The 24,192-nt window shown below is 38.1% G+C and overlaps 1 protein-coding gene and 1 pseudogene across 7 annotated transcripts in view; one reads left to right on the plus strand and one right to left on the minus strand.

The window, feature by feature from the left end:
• Positions 1-4,025: 4,025 nt before the first annotated feature.
• Positions 4,026-24,192, plus strand: part of BRDT (bromodomain testis associated) — a 44,212-nt gene continuing 24,045 nt past the window's right edge. For 3 of the 7 annotated variants that reach the window (XR_005122923.2, XM_037499383.2, XM_037499389.2), the window contains exons 1-8: positions 4,026-4,190; positions 14,844-14,976; positions 15,136-15,372; positions 16,381-16,518; positions 17,275-17,389; positions 17,896-18,068; positions 18,779-19,132; positions 23,472-23,600. Coding sequence is in view for 6 of the 7 variants with exons in the window: in XM_037499383.2 (XP_037355280.1) it covers positions 15,184-15,372; positions 16,381-16,518; positions 17,275-17,389; positions 17,896-18,068; positions 18,779-19,132; positions 23,472-23,600 (1,098 nt within the window). In the remaining variant the exon portion in view is untranslated. Of the gene's footprint in view, positions 4,191-5,578; positions 5,665-11,460; positions 11,666-14,843; positions 14,977-15,135; positions 15,373-16,380; positions 16,519-17,274; positions 17,390-17,895; positions 18,069-18,778; positions 19,133-23,471; positions 23,601-24,192 lie in introns of those variants that run through there. The other 4 variants (XM_037499384.2, XM_037499385.2, XM_037499388.2 and 1 more) reach the window with 4 other exon arrangements.
• On the minus strand, positions 20,291-21,634 carry LOC119235836 (heterogeneous nuclear ribonucleoprotein A1-like; annotated as a pseudogene).

Below are 24,192 nucleotides of genomic sequence, written 5' to 3' on the forward strand. Positions count from 1 at the left end.
TTTGAGTTTGTTTTACACACTAATTTTGCTTTCACGGTTCTTTCTCTGATTCTGTCAGAATTACCCCCTTACAAACCAATTTTGGTTCTGATCAAAGAATTTGGGAATGGAAAAGTTACTTTAGTCTCTTGACATGGATCTTAGCTGCTGAAGGCAGACAAAAGACTAGGTGGTTGTTTTGTATGTAAATTTTTCCTTTATTTGTTTTTTCAATACAATAGAGGATATATTTGCTAATTTCCAGTCAATTAGTGAGGGTTTAGATACTTAGAGTTGTGATAACTTCACCCATGTTTGGAAGCTGGTAACCTGCTTACATTTCTGGGCAATTCCAATAAATATTTAGGAACTCCCTCCCTCATCCATCCTCAGTTCCAAATAATCACCTCTGCAGTCAACATAGAGGCTTGTCACGGCGCTTGGGGCCTCTTCTCCTGTCCAAGTAAGGGCATAATCTTCTACTTTTTAATGTGGCAAGTGGACTTCTCTGTTCCCTTTTCTCCTTTGTGACCTCCATTCTCACCTTTTGTGAAGCGTGAACCTTCAGACACAAATCATCTATCATTAAATTACTATTGAATACCTGCTATGTGCCCTAAGGTACAGATAATGAGGGCGCGAAAAGACAGACAAAAATCCCTTCTCGGAGCTTCCATTCGGGATGAAACAGGTATTAAAGAAATAAGGTTATATAATGTGGCACTCAGGTCCCAGCCACCCTCCCTTGGTGGTGATGGGATTTGTCTTTCCCAATGTCTTGATGGCTTTAGTCTGGAGTGGGGGTGGGGTCCACAAAGCCTGTATGGGATTAACTCAGGACATCATTTCCCCCTAACAATATGAATACGGAGAAGGTTCAAAGACTGATCACTGGGACATTTCAACTTGACAGTGGAGCATTGTGTAGGATCTAGCAAGAGCTGACTTGGATTTAGCAAAAGAGGTAACAATATTTTTTCTTTTTAGTAATAAATCGTCTTTTACATCTATATGTATTATGTGGCTTCCTAATTCCTACACAAAACCACTTTAAAATTTAAATACAGTTGACCCTTGAAAAGTCCTGGGGTTTAGGGGGTGGGGGGGGCCTCCTCACCTGAAGATTCAACAACAAGCATCAGTGGTTATCTGAAGGCAGAAACCAGTGGACCCTGGCAGCTGAAACCTGTGATGTGCAAAGGTCGACTGTATTTCTTAAGCTGACTTCTGGGGACATTTATTGAATGCATGAGACCAAAGATTTGACAAGATTCCTCTTGCCAAATCTGAACAAAAATGAAGGATGTGAAACTTAAAATGTCTTTTATTTGTCATGGAATAGCCCTGCGATATCTCATCTTGAAATACTAATCTTTAGTCATTTTTCAAAATTTTGGAAGCTCTTTTCTCTAGCATTTCTGTCACAAATCCCTAGCAAATCTCAACTTCTCCATGAACAGTCACCAATATCTGGATATTTATGTCTCCTAATGTCTTTTCTGTGCTCCTGTCCCATCTTCAACCTGATAGTAATTTTTTTCATTTGAATAATGTACATTTTATTTTTTAAACTAAACCAACAAATTATCAAGAGGAATCTTTCCACCCCACCACAGTTTTGTTGCATTCTAACTACTGTAATTTAACACACTTAACAAATCATACTAGTGAAAATTAATGTGAAAGCTTTATTATTTTGTCTTTGCTGATTGTATTTTGAACTGTATAATAAATTCTCTGCTCAAAATCTCTACCTTGGCATCCGTTGCCCTGAATTATGTCCATAACTGAATTATTTTCCCCTCCCTTAAACTTGTTCCCTTCCTTTAATCCCCTTCCTTGAAAGTAGTGCTTTCTTCCAAGTTCTCAGGCCAGAAACCCCGAATCAAACACTTCTAAAGAGTCCCCTTTTTTCTGTATTCTCCATTTTGCCATCATCTTATTTCTTTTTTAACTCAAATCCAGTTTTGCAACTCTTCTCCTCCCCACCCATGTACACCTTTAATTCAAATCCTATTTGTCACAGTCCTTAAAACTGACTGGATCAAAGGATAATCTACTTAATGTTAATATACTTTAAAGACTTGATACTATGCACTCATGGTGCTTACTGTTTAGTGGGGAAAAGACATTAAATATACCCCTGGCTATATGACTAGAATAGTACCAAGTGGCAGGAATTAGGTTGTAATAAAGTGTATTACAGGAAGATCTAATGGCAGGGTAGCCTCCTTGAAAAATGCCTTTAGGTTGAGGCCTGAGTATTAGCTGTGGGATGGAAGGACAGGGGGAGGGGACCATTGTAGAAGTAGAGGAGGTGCTTCTAGAAGTAGAGGAGGTGCAGTGGGGGGGGGAACAGGGCACTGAAAAAAGGTGAAAGGTCATTGTGGAAATGGGGGCACTGCTGGACAGGGTTGGAGCTGAAGAAATAAATCATGTAGAACCTTGTAGTTGACATTAAGGCTTTTAATCTTTATCTTAAATAATGAAAGCAATTGAAAGGTTTTTAGTGTATGAACATGATGAGATTTAGCTTTTTAAAAGATCATCCAGGCTACTCTGGAGTGTGCACTTCTCTTTTCCATTAGTTCTCAGGAGGAGTCCAAAAAAATTGAGTAGAAAAGGATGATGTAAAATATATCCATATAAAATAAATTAAAAAATTAAAACAACAATAAAAAGAAAAAAATGAACAAGATTTACACCCAGACATTCCTGCCTTTTAATTCTTTGACCTCTCTTAGACCTTTCACAGTGAGAGGGTCCCACCCTAGGTCTGCAGCTAGGTCACATCTCAGGTCCTAATCTTTTCCTTGCATAAGATTTTAAGCAACGCAAATTAACACCAAAATTGAATCTCTACAAGCTGTAGCTATGGTATTGGCTTTTCCATACAATATTTGTTCTTAATATTATTGGAAATAAAGGCCTCCTTTGATTAAAGTCAGCCATGTTCAGAGATTGGTGTAAGAATAGCTTATCTAATGTAAAAATGTCTGGAGTTCCAGTTATTTATCTTAGTAGGATAGGATGCTGCTTTTCTGGTGAACACCTGGTCCTGAGTCCCAACATTCTAACATAAAGACGTTGGAATTTACACATTCTGAGCTGTTTGAGACCCCAGATTTGTGCTTCAGGAAATTGGATTTCTTTTGATGGATTTAGCTACCAGTTCCGCAGCTGTTTTTGCCCCAACTCACCCACCCACCATCCATCCAGCCACTAGGAATGAGAGTTAAGAATGAGACAGTTTGCAACTGTATCAAATAAGTAACTATATACATCCACACATAAAAGACTGTCAGTATCCGAAGTCAATCTTCTCACGCAGCTGTTGTGAAACAGTTTTTAAGTGCCATTTTATTTTTATTTTATTTTTCCAAAAGATTTATTTATTTATGCATACAAGAGCTGCGGTACAGGCCAGAGGTGCAGGGGTGTGTGTGAGAGCGAGAGAGAGGATTCACCAGAGACAGAGCAGGGAACAGAGCAGGCAGACTGACTGAAAACACTGCTGAGGGGAGCAGCAGGTGAGTCAGGAGAGGTCTGTTGCGCCATGTGGGTTGCTCCCTGGCGAGCCGGGAATTGAACTCGTGCAGCAGAGACGGCGGATTGCTTCATAGCTTGCTTCTTAACCCCTTGTGCCACCAGGGAGGCCCTTCAGTGCCATTTTAAACCCGACCAGCTCGCTTTGGCTCAAGCTCAGCTGTTACCTCATGAACTCACTACATGCAAGGGCTAGGAGCGTCAGGGAGGGCGGACTAAAAGCGTGAAAACTCCTCACACCACAACTGACCAAGCCCCCACATCACCCCGGGGCTAACAGATTGAGTTAAAGAACCGCTTTAACGGTCAGCACCGTGAGGGCGACACCCCTGCTCGGAACGCCGGCTCCTCACCGGGCGCCCGGCACTCAGGAAGCGGCCGCCGCGCGGGACGGCACTACCTCTAGTGCCGCCTCGGGTGCGGGTGCGGAGCCCTGACCTCACGCACCTTTCGGCGGCGGCGGGGCGGGGACACGTGACGTGCTCCAGCCAATGGGCGCGCCGCCCAGGCAGGGGCTCCCATAAAGGCGCCTGTCGCTGCCCGCTAGTGGCCGCCATTAGGGTGAGAGCTGGCAGCGACGAACGGTGGAGAACTGCTGCCCTGCACCGCGTCATCGTGTGCAAGCTGAAGGGGACCGTCAAATAAGGTTTTCTTTTTACTAAAAGGTAACAGTTTCCATGGGGAACACTGCCCTGAGATCCCGCCCCCGGGCGGCCCGGGTGGGGAGCAACCGTTTCCCCCCCTCTTTTCCCCTCCCCCATCAGCTGGGCAGTTAGAAGCCAGCCAGGTGCGAGCAGTGCCGCCCAGGTGAGCTGCCAGTTTCTTTCCTTGGTGTTCCCAGCTGCAAGCTCGTTGCCCCAATGGGCCCCCCAATGCAGAATTTTTTTGTTTGGTTTGCTCTTACATTTTGGGTAGGGGGTGTTGGCTTTTTGTTTTCGTAAGCAAGGGATGGGAAGGAGAAAGTTGGGGTGAGTGGGTGGGGGTCGGTTTGTACCACCTACCTCCCCATCCTGAGAAACACTCATGGTCCTTGTGGTTCTCCTTAGGTCTTGGATTGCTGCTTGTGCTGTAGTGTCGGGAATGCAGGAGGAAATTCGCTTTGTTGTAGCGACAGTTGTTTATTCTCAGTGTCATCATTTGGGACAGGACAGTCCCTTTCCTTGATTCATTTGTTCATTCAACTGACATTGTTAAGGCCTTGGAACATGCTAAACCCTCGACTGGGTGCTACAGAATGGGGGCCGGGCTGACTTCCAGGCACTGACTCGTGTTAAGAATTAAGATGTGTATGTACAAGGTGTGTTGGGACCTGTGGTAAGGACCTGTGGATGGAAGGGGAAGGAGAGAGACTTCTGAGTAGAGGAGATAACTGAACTGATCTTAGTGAAATAAAAGTTAAAATAAAGAGTGATGAGAAGATCTCCAATAACAAGAAAATTTCCGAAGGCATGTATGTGCGGGAGCACAGAGTAATGTAGGATAGTAGAAAACCCCACGTGTTTTAGTGTGACTGGCAGAGAGTTGGGGTTCGAGGGAGTGGCAGGAGGTGAGTCTAGTGAAATAGACAAGGGACCATAAAAGGGTTGGTGTATTTGTATGCCTTTCTATATCCAGAAGTCATTTGGGTAGAGATATTTGATATCTTAGAGTGGCTGGGGTCTGACTAAATGGGTGTGTAGATGGAGTTTTTTAAGAGGGCAAAGGAAGAACCCCAGGGACTATTAGTGGGACTATTAGCAGAAGATGAAAAGCAGGTAAGTTGGTATCATCATTTTGGGGATTTTCCTGTTCTAAATGATGACCTGGAGAATTAGAAATTCCAGCCTGACCCTCCCATTTGTTCCCTTCAGCCCTGTTGCTTACCTCTGTCTGCAGTAAAGTGTATGTTGACACGTTGTAATTGTCTATTCATAAGTTTCTGTAAAGAAACTGTATCCTCAATTTGTATCTTGGTGCTTGGTACCATGGTAGGTGCTTTATAAATATTTAATAAATGGGCAAATAGAATCTGGGGATGGGAGGGAGTGGTATCCTGGAAACCAGATTTCAAGGGTCACAATAGTCCAGTGACAGATGTTACTTAGAAGTCAAGTAAGATAAGATTAAAAAAGAATTCAGTGGATTTAACAACTAAGTGTGGTAAGTAGTAACCTTTAGTGTAAAGAAAGTTCTACATGAATAGGTGGGGAAAAGTTGAGTGTGAGGTGGGGAGTAAAGACAGTGCCACTTTTTAGGGTGCTGTAGTGTGAGTTACAAAAGGGAGATGACATAAGAGACATTAGGATCAAGAGAATTTTAAGAGACTTAGAAGTTTGTGTGGATGTTAAACTAGTATTGAACTGTTGCATATACAAGAAAGCAAGGGTGTTTTAGAAGGGGGTGTTATCTAGAGTACCTGGGGAAAGAGTTCTGGACAAGAATAGGTACCTCATTTTTAGACTGAAGAGAGGAGCAGATGAGAAGATTGAATCATTGTCAAGAAAATTCAGTTTCTACAAATTACCTGTTTGACCTCAGTGGAAGCCTGATTTTATTTTTGAAGAAGCCCTTTTCTCCCCTGAAAGAGAGTCACCTTCTCTGATGACACAGGATTTGGAATCAGTATTTGAATTTATCACAGGGCAGTTTAGTTTTGACCTTTCTAAGTCCTAGAGCTATCTGATCCACAGAATCCAAGCTCAATTCCCTGCTGTGCTATTTCCCTCCAAGGTATTAGATCTACTGTGTAAGTCCAATCAGAATAAATTATTCTGTCCATTGCTGAAATGGATGGAAAAAAATATATAAATATAGAAATTTGTTCTTGAAGTAACATTGGTTTATAACATTATAGAGATTTCTGACTTTTTTTACTTAGCATAATCTCAGAATACATCCATGTTGAAAATGGCAAAATTTATCTTTTTTATAGCTGAGTAGTATTTTGTTCTGTGTGTATATACAACATGTGTAATACACTTGTTTACTGTATTCATTTGTTGCTAAATATTTAGATTGTTTCTAAATCTTGGCAGTTGAAAATAATGCTGCTCACTGTTGACAAAGAAAATGTAGTATATATACATAAAGGAATACTACTCAAAAAAGTAGTATTAAAAAAAAGATAGTATCATGCCATTTGCACCACTAGAAGGCGATTATGCTAAGTGAAGTAAGTCTAAAGGAGAAAGACAAATGTGGAGGATTTACTAATGTGCTGATTGCACTCCTGTGGAATATGAAGGAATGAAGCAAAAGAACAGCCAAAGCAAAACCAAAGCCAGCCTTGAGTTCTCACTACAGACTGCGGTTACCAAAGGGGGAATGGAAACACAGGGCGAAGGGGATCCAGAGGGCTAGTGGAGGATGTGGTGGAATAGACACATTTGGCGAGACATGAATCTCTGCTCTTAAAACATGCACAGTGATGTAAACCAATGTTACCGTAATTAAAAAAAAATGCTACAGTGAACATAGTATGTTTTTGAATGTTCTTTATTCTTCAGATAAATACCCAGAAGTACAATAGCTGGATCATGGTATTTCTATTCTTAATTTTTTTTTTTTTGAGAAATCTCCATACTATTTGAAAGATATTTTTAAAAAATTAGCACCTCAAAAATTCCAACTATATTAAGATTCAGCCTTCTGTCTAGGCTTAAAATGCTAATTTCCACTTTTTATTTTTAATCAACTCAGTTCCTTAAGATTATAATATGTGTGTAGGGAAACACAATTTGATACCTGTACTGCTCACTCAGTTAGTAATAATTAAGGAATTAAACATGTTTTTAGCTTATGTGTCCGTTTCAGGAAATCTTTGGTCTGAAAATATTTGTCAGAGATGACTTTGGAATATTCACAACCATCTCATATTCTTTTTCTTGGTTTTAAATTTTACTCTGCAAACTGTTAGTAGAAATGTAAGTTGAATTACTTCTGAAAAATAATTAAACATCTAGCAAAAGTTTTAAGCCTTTGTTTAGAAATTAATAGAAATATATTCAGTAGGTACTGGCATGTGTATGCAATGATGTGTTTGAGAATATTGATTGCAGTATTATGTATAATATCTGTATATCAACATCCATTTGATGACATCAGCCATTTAAAAAAAAGTGGGGTTAGGGGTTTTCCTGAGACATATTCTAGGAGAAGTAAGTATATAATCCATCATTCCTAAAAGAAAATAAATACAAGAAATTGCCAATAATAAGGAAGGGGTCTGGTGGACTAAGGACAAGAATAGGATAGAAAATTTTGAATACCATTTTTATCAGAATTTCTTACCAAGTGGATGTTAAAATTAAATTTGCTTATTTTTAAGAAATACATAAAGGATGCATTATCTTTTAAAAATCTCTCTAGGGTTTTCAAGATTATTTTAATGAGCCAGTGAGTAGGCAAAGGGGTTCTGATTTTTAGGCAACTTGCTCATGGAGCCATACAATGATTTGACCAGATGATGCTATTTGATTTTGTAATTCTGTCAGAACTTTTCACAATCACTTTTCACGATCATTTATGTTAACATTTTCTTTGAACAGTTGTAAATGGTGGTTGTTGCATAGTATTCAGTTCTTACTGGCATCAGATTTCATGAGTTCATGCCAACTTTTTAGAATGTATCTATGGATAAATGTTTTGAAAGAATAATAAATGACAGACTACTCACCATAAACATTAGAAACAACAGTGGATTTTCACATAGACAGGATAGGACACCGGTATGCATAATTGCTAACATACTTGTAACTCCATGCTTTGCAGGTGGGATGTCTTAGTGCTTTTAGAGGAAAAACCTTGAAGTAATCAATCTATTTAAATGGATGACAAATTACTTCTGATATCTTACAACTTATTGTGACCCACCATTATGTCAAGATAAGGTCAATATCTCTTAATAGTGTGTAGTGGAACCATCATGCAGCATTTTTTATTTCCTATTAAAAATTAAGAATACCAGTTAAGAATAAGGCCTTTCAGAAAGTAAAGTAAAATCGTGACATTGGCAGTTAACACAGAAATTTACCAACTATCATAAAAAGCCACATAAATGCCTGTAAAAGAGACAATTCCTAGTCCTCTGTTGCTGGACAGAGTTCTTCATCACATGCTAAAACTGTTCACTCCTGAGAAGATCTTTAGATAATATCCTGCTAAATGATAATTATCAGAGCTCTTGTTCAGGGACAGTCCATCTGCAGTATTTAATCATACTGTACTTTTCTATTAAACATTTCTAACATGTAGGAATAACAGATAAAATAGTTAAAAAAAAAAACCCTGTATAACTACCAACAATTGTCAACATTTTGACATTTGTTTGTCTATATAGGATTTTCAAAGAAATCATCTAAACATATTTTACAGATGTGACTGATATATACCAATTTTGAACATGTTTAATTTTTCTCTACGTATTCACCATATTAGTCTCACTAAATTGAACAATTCTGAATATCCCTAGTCGTCCCAAAATTGTCTTTAGTAGCTGATCTCAAACAAAGACTAGATAAAGGATAGTAAATTGAGTTTAGTTATTAAAAATTTAGAGAAGTTTCTCCTTGTGTTTCTCTACTTGTCTTACAGAATTGTCTGAATTCTACATTTATCTGTTTCCTTATAGTTTCATTTCATTTGTTCTAGCACCATCATATAGAACTTCTCTGCAGTGGTGGAAGTGTTCTGTAGCCACATTGTCCCATGCAGTGGCCACTAGTCATACATGGCTTTTGAGCATTTGACCTATGGCTGTGGTTTTTATTTTATTTAATTTTAGTTAATGTAAATTTACTTCGTTACCTGTGACTTGGTGTTGTCATGTAAGACTATATATCTCTAACCCTTGTATTTTCTGTTGAATGAAAGTTAAACCTAAAATCTTGTTATACATTTTTGGCAAAAAGTCTTTATAGATATAATTTTTTTAAAGAGGTTTGCTAGCCATTTAAAATACTACACAGAAGTCTGAGAAGATTGTGAGGAAGTATGGTGGGGTGTGAACTTAGACTGTTAAGGTATTCGTGTAGGAGAGCAATTTTCAAAGAGTTTGAAGAACCAGTTGGATACCTTTGATCTTTAAAAGGTTCAGTCTTGGCATTGTACATTCTGAGGGTTTGGGCAAGTGTATAAAGGTATCCATCATCTATGGAGTACTTTGATTGTTCTAGAAGTTCCTCTGTGCTCCATCTTTTCATCCTTCTCAACTCCTGCCAACTACTGATCTTTTATGGTCTCCAAAGTTTTGCCTTTCCCAGAATATCGTATACTTGGAATTATACATTAGGTAGCCTTTACAGACTGACATCTTTCACTTGATAATATGCATTTAAAAGTTTTTCATGTCTTTTCATGGCTTGATATCTTATTTCCTTTTAGCACTAAATAAATAATAGTCTGTTGTCTGAATGTTTTTCCACAGTTTGTTTCACCTACTGAAGGTCATCTTTGTTGCTTCCATGTTTTGGCAATTATGAATAAAGCTGCAGTAAACATTTGTGTGCAGGTTTTTGTGTGGGAATGGGTTTTAAGTAAAAAGAAATTGAAAACACTGATTAGAGTATATCTATAGCAGAGATACAAACAGGTTAATTAAAGATAAAGAAGTGAATGTAAAAAATGAAACCACAGAACAGAAAAATGTAACCATGTGCTTTATTACATTTAAACAGAGGAAAGCCTCCATAAACCTATTAAAAGAGAAGTATACAGTGATGGGAGTAGAGGGATAATTAGTGAAACAATCAGACTATGGAAAAAGGCAAAGAAGATCTTTATGGAAAACACTTAAAAGGAAAAATTTGAAAATAAGATAAGGGAAATTAATTTTTTTAAAAACAGTTTCTCTTGTGAACCTCCTGAAAGTCTCTGTTAATGGGTGTAATGGAGTCTGGTTTTAAGGAGTAGAAGTTTGGAAGAGGCATTTTGTAATGGATATAGTAATACATTCATTCATTTTTTGAAAAGCAGTTCCTGAGCAACAGGAACTAATTTAGAGGTAAAACATTGTTGCTTTCCCTCCCTATGTAAACATCTACTCTATCTCTAACATAAAATTGACGTGAACACTTTAATTCAGCAGTGTAAGTTCTACTAAGCATTGGATCAATATAAACAAGGTCCCTGCAGGCCTAGGGTTTACATTTCTGGGGGGTAAAGGTAGGGGGTGTTGGGAGACAGTAAACAACTAAACAAACAAAAAAAAACCATGTTAGTGGTAAAGGCTGACAGGTTGAAATTGGGAAGGAGGGGGTAAGTGTGCCTATTTAAAATGAGGTGAAGGAAATTCTCCCTGAGAAGCTGATTTTTCTGAATAGATAGGGAAGAGGAGCATTTCAAACAGACTGTAAAGGCCTAGAGCTTGGAACGCTTGTGGCATTGCAAAGAACATTGAGATGAGAGTGTGGTTGTGATACAGGGCAGCCACCTGTTACAGTTGTAGTAAGTGAGCCAGGAGAGGAGATTGAAGGAACAATAAATCAGATCCTGGAAGGTCTCAGAAAGGTTGAGCAGTTGGTTAAATGATAGTGCCACTCATTATTTAAAAAAGGGTAAAGTTGGAGGAAGAAGAATCTTGAGATACAGTGGGGGGATTAAGATCAAAACCAATTCATGATTCCTCTCTGCTGGACTAGTTCAGAACCCCTTCCAAGCTTTCCTGTTTTCACTGCTTGTCCCTTCAGTCTTTGCTCACAAAGCAGCCCACATTTAAAGATTGAAACTTAAATTCTTACTGTGGCCAGAGAACCCTACATAATTGCCACTGTCCGTTTAAATAAACCTTTTTTAAAAAAATGTTTTTTTCTCATTTTGTACTCTTACCCCATTTTCTGTATAGCGGGTCCTCCAATAAGGTCATTTTGTTATAATATTGACAAAGGAAAAAATCACAGCCTTTGTTGAACTGATGTAATTCAAGGACATTCTTTCTTTATGCTTTTGTTTCCCTTTAAGCTGCAGCTTCGGAGATCCTATGGACCAGGTTAAGTGAGGACTTACCTTCTGGCCTCCAGTCTTCCTTTAAGAATACCAAGGCTCCTAAGGGCTTTTCCACTTTCTGTTCTTCCTGCCTGGAAAAGTTGTTGCATCTACTTAGTCTTTGCAGCTCAATTCAAGAGTTCTTACGTGCCTACAATCCATTTTACAGTTTATCTTTAGGGTATTTATCACTTATAAAATTATTGTACCTTTTTCTTTTTGGTCTTTCTCCATTAGAACGTCGGTCCATTAGGGGAAGGATTTTCTTATTACTATATCTCTAGCACAGTTCCAAGTCTTAGACTCTAGAGTTCAACAAATATTTGAATGAGTTGAGTTGGATAACATGAATTTATGTCATATGAGCCCTAGAAAAGAAATTATACAGTTTACCAAGTGTTAGGGGTGAAGCTGAAAAATAGGGTTTGGTAGGGATAAGGAAACACAGGCATAGGGAAGCGTATAATAGAAATAGCTCACAGGGGAGAAAAGTGTTGTCTAGGCTGTAGCAAGAGACAAATGAGTTGAAATATTGAAATACAGAAATACTGAAGGACCGTTGTAGGCACGGTACTACACATCAATATTGTCCAATCAGTTTTCTGCAATACCAGAAATGTCTTATGTGTTGTCCACTTGCCACATATGACCATTGAGCACTTAAATATGACTTAATGCTTCTGATGACCTGAAATTTCAGTTAGTCTAAATATAAATATTCACATGTGGTTATCATATTGGACACATAGTTGAAGAGAATTTTCTTCAAAAAGAAGCTTAAGCCTACATACTACATGCCTTTCAAATTTGATTATAAGAACTCTTAAAGCTGTTCTCTAGGACTCCTCATCAATACTTTGTTAAACATTGGAGTTTTATGGATACACTCAAAAATAAAAAAATTCAGAGACCTCTTCTGTGTTTGCTGTGGGAAGGTTCTAAGTTGATAAATGCACTTCATTAATTATAATTTCAGTTCAGCTAAAGACACCACTAAGAGACTGAATGTGTAAGCCTTGCATGAGAAAAGATATTTGCAACACAATAAAGATTTAATATTCAGAGTATGTGAAGAACTCAATAAGATACATTCCCCAAGAGAAAATGGATAGAATGCTTCAGCGTGGTATTTAATAAAGATGATGTCCATGTCATCAGTAGACATGTAAAGAGTTTCATTCATATCATGAATTATCAGAGAAATACATATTAAAGTCACAATGAGATTTGAGTTTGCATCCACCAGAAATGGCTGACACGGAAGACACTGCTAGAACAAAACATTCATGAGGATTTGGAATAACTGGGATTCCCATCTGCTGTTTATTTAAATTGTACATTTTGGAAACTTGTTTGGTATCTATTAAAGTTGAACATACAAATATAACCTGTGACCCAATGATTTCACTCTTATTTTTATATCCAATGTAATGCATGTACATAATACACTACAAGCATGTTCATAGAAGCATTATTTGTCTTAGTGAAAAGCTGGGAGCAATCCAGAAGTCCTAATGGGGATGAATAAAATAATGGCATAATTCTATAGTAGAATATATGGCAATGAAATGAACAACATAGGCAATAACATGGATAAAGCTCACAAATGAATATTGAAAGGAACCCAAGGGCCTCCCATGTAGCCTAGGGGTTAAGTTTCAGCGCTGTCCCCAGCCAGGGAGCTAACCCAAGCATGGGGCAGCAGGCCTCTCCTGTCTCCCCTGCTGCTGCCCTTAGCAGTACATTTCAGTAAAGTCTGACTGTTCTCCCCACTATGTCTCTGGTGCATCCTCTTACCCCCTGCACCTCTGGCCTACACCTGAGTTCTAAGAGAAAAAAAAAAAAAGGAAGCCAAATACAATGTAATACATAGGAAAAAAAAAAACTGTAGAGTTCAGAAATGGTCACAACTTAATGTTTAGTCTTAGAACTCATGGGCAGTGGTAATCTTATGGACAAGGGTGTATGAAACATAAAGTTAGGATAAGAGCCAGTTTTAATTGCAGTACTATAGAATACCTCCTTTGATTCTCAATGACTTTTTATTAAGTTCTATTGCCTGTATGTAACAGGAGCAGTAAAGTCTTGAAGGTGATGTATAAGATTCGTAATGGCCATCAAGTTAATTAATTTTAATGTAGTGGATCTTTAGTCCTGGCTATACATCAAAAGCACCAGGAAACTGAAAACACAAAATTGATTCCCAAGTCTGGTCTTTACAAGTTGGGACCTGGCCTGGGGATTTTGAAAAAAATCCACACCACCTCACACCCATTAGGATGCCTACTATTTAAAAAAAAAAAAAAAAAGGCAGAAACAAAATAACAAGGGAGGATGTGGGAAAACTGGGACAACTATAGGTTGATGGGAATGTAAGACAGTGCAACTGCTGTGGAAAGCAGTATGACATTTTTAAAATTAGTAATAGAATCACCATACCTTCTAGCAGTTCTACTACAGGAGATAGAGTCAGAAAAATTGAAAGCAGGATCTTGAAGAGTTATTTATATACCCATGTTCACAGCAGCTATACACACAAGAGCCAAGAGGTAGAAGCTACCCATCAATGAATGAGTGGGTAAAAAAAAGATGGTATATATATATGTTATGGGATATTACTGAGTTTTATATAAAAGGAAGGAAATTGTGACATGCCATAATGTAGACAAACCTTGAGGACACTATGCTGGGATGAAGGAATCAATCATAAAAAGAGAAATACTGTATGATTCCACTTATAAATACCTAAAATAGCCAAATTCAAGGCTATAGAAACTAGAATGGTGGTTGCCAGAACTGGGGAAAAGTGAGTTGTTTAATCGGTACAGAGTTTCACTTCAAGTTCAGAAGGCTAGTTGCTCAAAAATATGAACATAACAGTACTGAAGTACACTTAAAGGGTTGGAATGGTCAATTTTGTATGTATTTTGCCACAATTTAAAAAAATGCACAAGTGATGATTATATAGCAGGAGTTGAAAATTAGCATTGCTTTCATGCAAACAACTACTGGATAATGCAGTAACACTTGTCTCTAAAAGTGGACAATTTATTTCATCATTTTGTTTTGCTGATATACTTGGTGTAGTACCTTTGCTTTTCATCTTTAAAGTAAGCTGTCTAGAAATACTTAGATAACTATTTCTCTGGCATACTCAAAGGTATTGTAGATGTTGTTACATTGACAAATGAATAGCATATCAACATCTCGTTTTTCTTTCTAATAATCAGATTTTAAATTAACTTTTTAACCAGAAAAATCCTTTACCTTGCCTTTCTCTATTCATTCAATTAATAAATTATAGAGTGAATAGCCATATGCTAATATTGTCTTTATTATCCCTGTTACTTTTTTGCCAGGAACTTAGGCTTTTCCTGCTAAAACGTCAATTTGTATTTTAGAAAAGTAGAAAGAGTGTAAAGTGAAAGATTGAAATAAACCGAAGCTAAGGAATACATAATGAAACAACTTTTAGTACTTGTACAGAACAAGGTTTGTATTAGTTTAAAAATATATTTATCATTTTGTTTCCCCTTTTTTTTGCTGTCTCAGTTGTGATGCGTTACCTGTTACTGTTGAATAACATTTGCAGTTTCTATAAAAGCCACTTTGAAGTGCTTTAAACACAATGGAGTTTTTGTTGTCTTTTAGGACATATAATTGTAAATTTTTGAATAGCAGGATTGGAAGTAATTAAAAATGTCCCTACCAAGTCGACAGACAGCTATTGTTAACCCTCCACCACCAGAGTATATAAATACTAAGAAAAATGGGCGACTGACAAATCAGCTACAGTATCTACAAAAGTTTGTCCTGAAGGCTTTATGGAAGCATAGTTTCTCCTGGCCTTTTCAGCAACCTGTGGATGCTGTTAAGCTAAAATTGCCTGTAAGTATGTCTTATAAAGAAAAATCCTGTAAATCTCTGAAAGAAATATAGTAGCCAGTTTTTTATACCATAAAATATATGTAATATCAATTTAATCCACACTACTGAAAAAAATCTCAATATTTTTTTCCTAAACAACAGCTCATTTTTCTGAGCACTGAAATTCTTATTTTGACATTTTGTGGTAAGTTGCAGTACATTCTCGTGATACCAAAAATTTTCTGACTTTTTGAAGCAGGGTTGTCATGAATGTCAACCTGCTCTATCAAGTCATTCTTGAAACTTCATGGAAGACTTCACTGCATCAGACAGAAATCAACTTTTTTTCTTACTTTAGGAATTTATAGCCATCTCATAACAAAATGGTTAAAAGTAAACTGAAGTGGGTGTTAAACTCTGAATCTATCAGAGTACAGACTTCGTAAATACTAGTTTTTTTCCTGCATATCTTGTACTTTTTATTTTCCAGAATTAGTTCTATTCTTTCATTTTTTTTCACATTTATTACTGAAGGTTTTGCCTCCCAAATTACAACTTTTTAGATGTAACCAATGATTCTCTCTAGTTACATGTACATAATTTCTTAAAATTCTTGTGTGCGGGCCTCCCCGGTGGCGCAGCGGTTGAGCGCTGGGTTGCGAAGCTGCCCGCAGCCTCTGCGGTGAAGGTTCAATCCCCGGCTGCTCCCCGGTCACCAGAGGAGGGTCCCACGTGGCGCGCAGACCTCTCCTGCCGCCCGCTGCTCCCTCAGCAGTGTACTTTGGTCCTTCTGCCTGCTCTGCTCCTCGCTCTGGCTCTGGTGAATTCTCTCACCCTCCCGCACTTCTGACTGTACCCAGTGCATGTATAAACAAAAAACAAATAAATAAATAAATAAAACATGCCTTTATTAAAAAATATATATAAAATATATATATATAAAAAATAAAATAAAATTCTTTGTGTGCTAATAGTTGTAGTGAATCATTCTCACTACTAACATTTAGAATTTCTTCTTGGAAACCACAGGATTATTATACCATTATAAAAAACCCAATGGATCTAAATACAATTAAGAAGCGTTTGGAACATAAATATTACATGAAGGCTTCAGAATGTATAGAAGACTTCAATATGATGTTCTCAAATTGTTATTTATACAACAAGGTATGCAACCCTGTTTCGCTTTCTAATTCTTAGCTGTTGCATATAAATAAATATAAACAATTATGCTGATTTCATATTTTATAACAAATTAATGCCAAGTTCAGTAATTTTCCTGAACTAACTTAGAAATAAGTGTTCTCTGCTTTAGATTTTTGCTTTGTAATTAGTTTTTTCTTACTATGAGGTAAAGTAAGAAGATGACTTCTAAGCAGATAGTTAAGATTTAAAGTGTCAGTTAATTGAAACTGGACAGTTAATTAAAAATTGAATCACATTAAGGGCCTCCCCTGGTGGCGCAGTGGTTGAGCGCTGGGCTGCGATGCTGCCCGCAGCCTCTGCAGCACTGGTTCGTTCCCCGGCCACCAGCGAGGGTCCCAACACACACACACAAAAAAAAAAATTGAATCACATTAAGTCAAACCATGATGTTCTTTTACATTTGTGAACAAGTTTTGTTTTATAGTGAAATTCTAGTTTCTGATACTTTCTTGTATTAGAAGGATTGTTTGGGGTATAACCTTCTGGTGCTCAAATAAGCATCCTGGTCTTGGGTGGAAATTAAAAGGGTAAGATGTTAGAATTTAAATGTCAGTTGTTATGTTGTTTTCTGAGCTTAATTTAGAAGCTATAAATGTTGGTTAGCAAAGTCTATCTAAGAGTACTACATCACCATCTTCTGTAAGATATCCTGAATTGTAGAAATTTGGCACTGTAACCATAGGTGTAAATTGATGGTATATATTATATATTTCCTAGCCTGGAGATGACATTGTTCTTATGGCACAAGCACTAGAAAAGTTATTTAGGCAGAAATTATCCCAAATGCCACAAGAAGAACAAGTTGTGGGTGGTAAGGAAAGAATAAAGAAAGGTAAGCAAGAAAAAAGTTTATGTTCTCTTTCTCTTCCGTATATGTTTGCATATACACATGTGCATTATCCTGTTTGATAATACTTGTGGACATTTTGAACATGTGAGTACAAATATAATGACTAGAAATAAATCCTCAAAAAGGATAGACATCTGGAAGTCTTTCTACCTTCTACTCTATTGATGTAAATGTCCATTTTAAAGGTCAGCTGAATTTTGAGCACAAGGATGTCTATCATACGAGATTGTCTTGCATTGATTATGGTTGTGGAGCTCGGTTTCCTGTAGCACAGTGCCGTTCATATGTAGGCACCCAATAATGTAAACTCTAAGATAAAAGGTTACTGTTTTTAGTGGATCTTGTATCTATTCTATACTAATAGGTGGGCCAAAATTGCCAATGTTTTCTGTACTAAAAGATCCCATAAAAATAAAATATTACTGTTTTGGATCTGAAGCGCAGTTTTATATTTTATTAAATGTTGATTCTGATTCACACTTTGTTAGGTACTCAACAGAATGCAGCAGTTTCTTCTGCCAAAGAAAGACAATGCCCTAGAGTACCAGAAAAAGTATTTAAGCACCAAGTGCTTCCTTCTGTATTTCCTGAAACATCTATCTCTCCTTTAAACATGGCACAAGGAACTCCTCTCAACTCTACTTCACAAACAGTGACTCAAGTAAGTTTACAGTTTGAATATTTCAATGTAATTTTGGTGATTGTGGTGTCAGTATGTTTTTTAAGTTGATATGAAAATTGGTCTTTAGCAGTCTTTGCATACCATTTCTGCCTCTGTATGCATTTTTGTGAACAGAGAGTAGGGTACAAACCAAATCTTTAAGATTTCTTAGAATTTGAACTGTTGTAGTATCGTTGTAGTATTAATATTTTAAGTTGTGCTATAACTTTTTTTAAAGATTTATTTATTTACGCATACAAGAGCTGGGGGGCACGCCAGAGGTAGGGGTATGTATGAGAGGATTCACCGGAGACAGAGTCCAGCAGAACAGGTGGATTGACTGAAATACACTGCTGAGGGGAGCAACAGGCGAGACAGGAGAGGTCTGCAGCACCTTATGGATTAGCTCTCAGGACTGGGAAGGAACTTGTGCTGCAGTGGCTGCTGATAGCTTCATAGTGCTCCCTTGTGTCACCAGGGAGGCCCCATGACTTTTTTAAATCTTTGATTGGTCTCAAAGCTTTGTACAATATAATTCTTTGGGGTACGGGAAGAAAATATTGGAACTATTTATTTTGCTTATAAAAAAGAAATTAAGCTTTAATACTTAACACATAGACAAACTTTGCCAGTAATCTTTTCTGTGTTTTAAAAACTTTTTCTAAATGTGACTTTAATTGTACTTTTTCTGTTGAATTGTTTTGCTTTAGGCTACAAGGGGTGTGAAAAGGAAAGCAGATACAACCACTCCTACAACTTCAGTAGTTAAAGCAAGTAATGAATCTTCCCCAATATTTACAGAGAAAAAATCAGTGAAAATGCCACCTATAAAAGAAAATGTGCTGAAGAATGTTTTGCCAGATTCTCAACAGCAATATAATGTTGTAAAGAGTGTTGAAGTAACCGAACAATTAAGGCACTGTAGTGAGATTCTTAAAGAATTGCTTGCAAAGAAGCACTTGTCATATGCATGGCCCTTTTATAATCCAGTTGATGTGAATGCTTTGGGACTCCATAACTACTATGATATTGTAAAAAATCCAATGGATCTTGGCACTATCAAGGTAAGCGTTTTTTAATAGGATGAACTACATTTTTGATTATAGAAGTAATTTTATAATTGTAAAGAAATTGAAAATTCAGAAAAAAATAAAATCACCAGTAGTGTATTCCAGTGAATCATTGGGATATTTTAAAATATCTTTTTATTATATATTATGGCACGTTATGGTTCTTTTTTTTTTTTTTAAAGATTTATTTAGTTATGCATACAAGAGCTGGGGTACAGGCCAGAGGCGCTGGGGGTAAGAGGATTCACCAGAGACAGAGCGGGGAATAGAACAGGCAGATTGGGCCTCCCCAGTGGCACCGCGGTTGAGCCCCGCAGCCTCTGCAGCGCCGGTTCGATCCCCGGCTGCTCCCCGGCCACCGGCGAGGGTCCCACATGGTGCGCAGACCTCTCCTGCCGCGCCCGCTGCTCCCCTCAGCAGTGTTCTTCGGTCCTTCCGCCTATTCTGCCCCCCGCTCTGGCTCTGGTGGATTCTCTCGCCCTCCCGCCCATCTGACTGTACCCAGTGCTTGTGTAAAAAATAAATATTAAAAAAAAATAAAAATAAAAAATTTCTACAATTCTGTAATTTTTGGGGGGTAAGGCATTTATGTAGTTTCCAACCCTCTGCATTTTTATTCTTGTGTTTTGTCTTCCGCTGGATTAGTAAATGTTCTTTATTGCTGATTAAAGCTTTAAATTATTGGCAAAATTTAATTATATATTAATCTTAGGGCAATTACAAAAAATAATAGAACTGTAGCATTTATAAAATTATTCAATATCTCAGTCTTCCTAAAGGACTGCTCATTTTGTTCTTCGTTGTGGTCTGGATGACATAAACATAGTTTTTTTGTTTCATCAGTATTGGATTTATTTATTAAAAAGACAGACTTACTCAGTGTCATGATTAGAGAATTACATTTACCAATCAACATCATGGGTGCAAAAAACAAATCTGTATTAAAACCCTTTGTTGAAATGATTGACACTTTCCATAGACCAGACTAAAATAACCTGTTATACAATTAGTTATAAATGCATCTTTGCAATTTTTTGCCCATACACAGAGTATTGTCTAAAATATGTCTGCTTTATAGCAACTAGGCCCTGCTATCATTGTGCTTGACTGAGTTGAAAGACCCGTTGTAGTCTTTTGTTTCCTGACAGTTAATTAAAGCCTCCTGCCACTGTCATATCTACTTCTGCTGGTAGACCCACCATAGCCACCTTGGTTTCATGGTTTGACAAAGTATTGGGGTCTCTACCACCATAGAGGTCAGAGCTTCTGCTTCCAAAGTTTCCTCCTTTCTTGTGTCACAAATCTGAAGAGTGATTGTTGTTATTGCCAAAACATTGTTGTTTTCACTACCTCCAAAATTGCTTCCACCACTACCACCAAAGTTGCCTCCACCTCTTCCATTCTGATAGCTGTCATAGCTGCCACTCCAGCCTTTGACACTGTCCTGGTTTCCATAACCCTGTCTACCACATCCATTACTTGTGTCCTCCAGAGTAACCAGGGATGCCTCCTTTATAACCTCCACCACTACCAGGTCCATTGTAGCTATCCACACGACCACCAATGAAGTTTCCTCCATGTCCAAATTTGTCATTCCCTCCAAAACCACCTCCACAACCACCACCAAAATTTCCAGAACCACTTTGCCCTCTTTGACTAGATGAAGCACTGACCATCTCTTGCTTACATAGGACTTTCCTTAACTCATAGTTGTGGTATTCTTAGTGTGATTTTCCTGAATGATGGTCTTGTCTAAAGAATCTTGGTCATCAAGGTTACAGAAGAAAAGCATCTCTTGCCACTGCCTCAACATGTCATGATTTCATCACTTCAGTTGCTGATCAAAATAATCTCTTAAATGAGGTTCAGTATCTTCTTTAATGCCACTAAAAAAATTCTTTTCACAGTTAAGTGGGCACCAGGCCTTTGATAATCTCTTGACACAGCTTTCTTTGCTTCCACAACTCTTCCATCCACCTTGTGTGGCCTTGTCTTCATGGCTGCATTCACCTCCTCTGCATTGGCATACATGACAAACCCAAATCCTCTGGAGCCCCTGGTGTTTGACTCTTTTCTTTTTCTTTTTTTTTTTTTAAGATTTATTTATGCATACAAGAACTAGGGTGTAGGCCAGAGGTACGGGGGGTGAGGGAGTTCATCAGAGACTGAGTGGGGAGCAGAACAGGCGGATTGACTGAAATACACTGCTAAGGGAAGCAGTGGATGAGACAGGAGAGGTCTGCTGTTCCATGTGGTTTAGCTCCTTAGCCAGGCATCGAAATCATGACCAGTTGCTGGTGATAGCTTGATAGCACTGAGACTTTAACCACAGTGCCACCAAGAAGACCCCATATTTGACTTTTTCATTACCAAAGTCTGAGTGTTCTTCATTGCTCAGTGACTTCTCAGACTCTATTCAGTTGTTTCAAAGCTTAAATCTCCAATAAAGAGCTTCCCCAACTGTTTTGGCTTCTTGGGTGACTCTGACTTAGACATAATGATAGTAGAAGGGGATACTTTTACAATGCTTACTCAGTGATGTCCAGGGACAGGAAACATTAAAAATTTATTACCCATTCTTGTGCTTATCCTCATTTCCTGCATCCTACTCTTCCACTCTTTTTATTTTTGCTGAAGTACAAACTGTAGTGTCTCTTTCATGAATATTTATAGATCAGGAACTCTCAGTAGTTGTATGTCTGAAACTGTTTATATTTGTCTTTATTCTTGAGTGAGTCTGTAACTGACTTGGAATTCTAGAATGATGGTTATTTCCCTTGGCTCTTGAAGATATCTTCAGGTATCTGCTGTCAAGATTTATCATCTTTTGTGTCTTTCCTCTCTTCTAATTGGGCATTTAATTTCATTCATCTCAAGTAGAAATCAGTAATTTCAATCTAAAGCTCATGTTTTAACTTATAAAAAATGTTTAAGCATTATCTTTTCAAAATGTGTTTTTCTCCTTTTCTCTGATTTATATAAGAGGTCATGAAACATCTGAAATAGGTCAGTTTGGGTTGATTCTTAAAGGATAAATAGGACACAGTATGGTGCAAGGTAGAAGGACTTGAGGTTAAGAACATACCAGATCTTTATATTTAGGTCGAGGTGTGTGATAGGATTCACCAGAGATAGAGTGGGGAACAGACCAGGTGGATCTACTGAAATACACTGCTGAGGGGAGCAGCAGACTAAAAGGCAGGGCTGCTGTGCTGTGTGGGTTAGTTCCTCAGCAGGGGCTCAATCTCAGGCTGTTACAAACTGCTGAGACTTAACCCCTAGGCTACCAGGGATGCCCCCTCATATTTGATTTTTAAGATTTCGGCGTACAAGATCCGGGGTACAGGACAGAAGTGTGAGGGGTGAGAGGATTCACCAGAGACAGAGTGGGAAGCAGAACAGGCAGACTGACTGAAGTACACTGCTGAGGGGAGCAGCGGGCGAGTTCAGGAGAGGTCTGCTGCGCCATGTGGGTAGCCCCCTGGCTGGGGATTGAACTCATGCTGCGGTGGCTGTGGATAGCTTCCGAGGTTGTGTCTTAACCCCTTGCGCCACGAGGGAAGCTCTCATATTTGATTTTTATAATTCCTCTAGCAGCAGTGTGGTTAGGAGGCTACTAGAGGATGCTAAGGGTAAGTAGATGATGATGTTAATTGATGAGATGATTCTCAATTGCCAGTGATCTGATTGCTAGAAAATTGTTTCAGTTTTAGTTTTGTGTTTCTTTAATTATTCTTGAGGTCTGACACATTATATTTGTTTGTATATTGGTCTTTTGTATTTGTTTTTTACTGTCCATTGATATGCATGTTTTGCCCAGGAGTCTATAAGATTTTCTTGTCTGCTTGTTTTTCTTTTTATAGTAACCCCCTCTGCTACTCTGTACCCCTTCTCTGTTCGCTTCATATGAGGCTGCCCACAAGTACAGATAGTTCTTTTCAATTTTTAGTATTTTTCATTGCAAAGGAATTTTATTACAAACCTTTCAGTTAGGTGTTTAAGGAATTTGTCTTTTTACTATCTTCCTACTTGTCTGTCCAAGATTATCTGGAAATACTTTGTGCTCCTCTGTGATTTTGTTCCCGTTATTCTTTTTACTTGGAATGCCCTTTTCAACTCTACTTGTCAAAATCCTGTGGATTTTTTCAAAATCTGAATATGCAAACAAATATAGCAAAATTTTAACATTTATCAAATCTGGGTGGTAGGTATCTGTTTTTGGTATTACTTGTATTCTGTCTGTCTGAATTATTTCCTAATATAAATACTGTAGGCACCCAAATAGTTATTAAACTGTTACTTATGGATTCTGTAATTTTTTTCCTTCATTTAGGGAAAAATGGACAACCAAGAATATAAAGATGCATATGAATTTGCTGCAGATGTTAGATTAATGTTCATGAATTGCTACAAATACAATCCTCCAGATCATGAAGTAGTCACAATGGCAAGAATGCTACAGGTAGGTCTGTGTGTGCTCTGAGTGTGTTTTTCTCAACAACAGTTTAGAGATTTTAGAATCATAATTTATGATAAAGAATAATGCCCACGCTGTTATAGAGCAGCCCCGATATTGAACGGGTTGCCTGGCTGTGGGTCCTCATCCGCGCGCTTACAAGGGACTTATGAATACTCCACTACAGGCACACACAAAAGGTTAATAAAAGGTTTATTTACAAGGGAAAAGGAAATAAGGAAAATGTACAACTCAGGGAGAAAATAGGGAAATAAAGTCTTTAATGCATCCTACCGGATCTGCCGACCTGGAAACCCAAAAAGCACTCTCCGAGCTGGCCGGACGCTGCAAGCTGGTGGAGAGTCAAAATGGGGACCCCTCCAAAGCCCACGTGTCTGGCTTTATACCAATCTGACTGCTTAACCCCACCCTCAGGTCCCAGCCACCTTTCCTTTGGTGGTGATGGGATTTGGAGTTCCCAGTGTCTTTGGCTTTGGCCTGGGGTGGGGGTGGAGTCCACAAAGCCTGTATGGAATTAGCTTTAGGACATCCTTTTCCCCCTAACAACACCTCTCCAAGTTATAAATATAGTTTATAA

Source organism: Talpa occidentalis, unplaced genomic scaffold (assembly GCF_014898055.3).
Source record: "Talpa occidentalis isolate TD23 unplaced genomic scaffold, MPIMG_talOcc4v2.1 talOcc4.9, whole genome shotgun sequence".
NCBI lineage: Eukaryota > Metazoa > Chordata > Mammalia > Eulipotyphla > Talpidae > Talpa > Talpa occidentalis.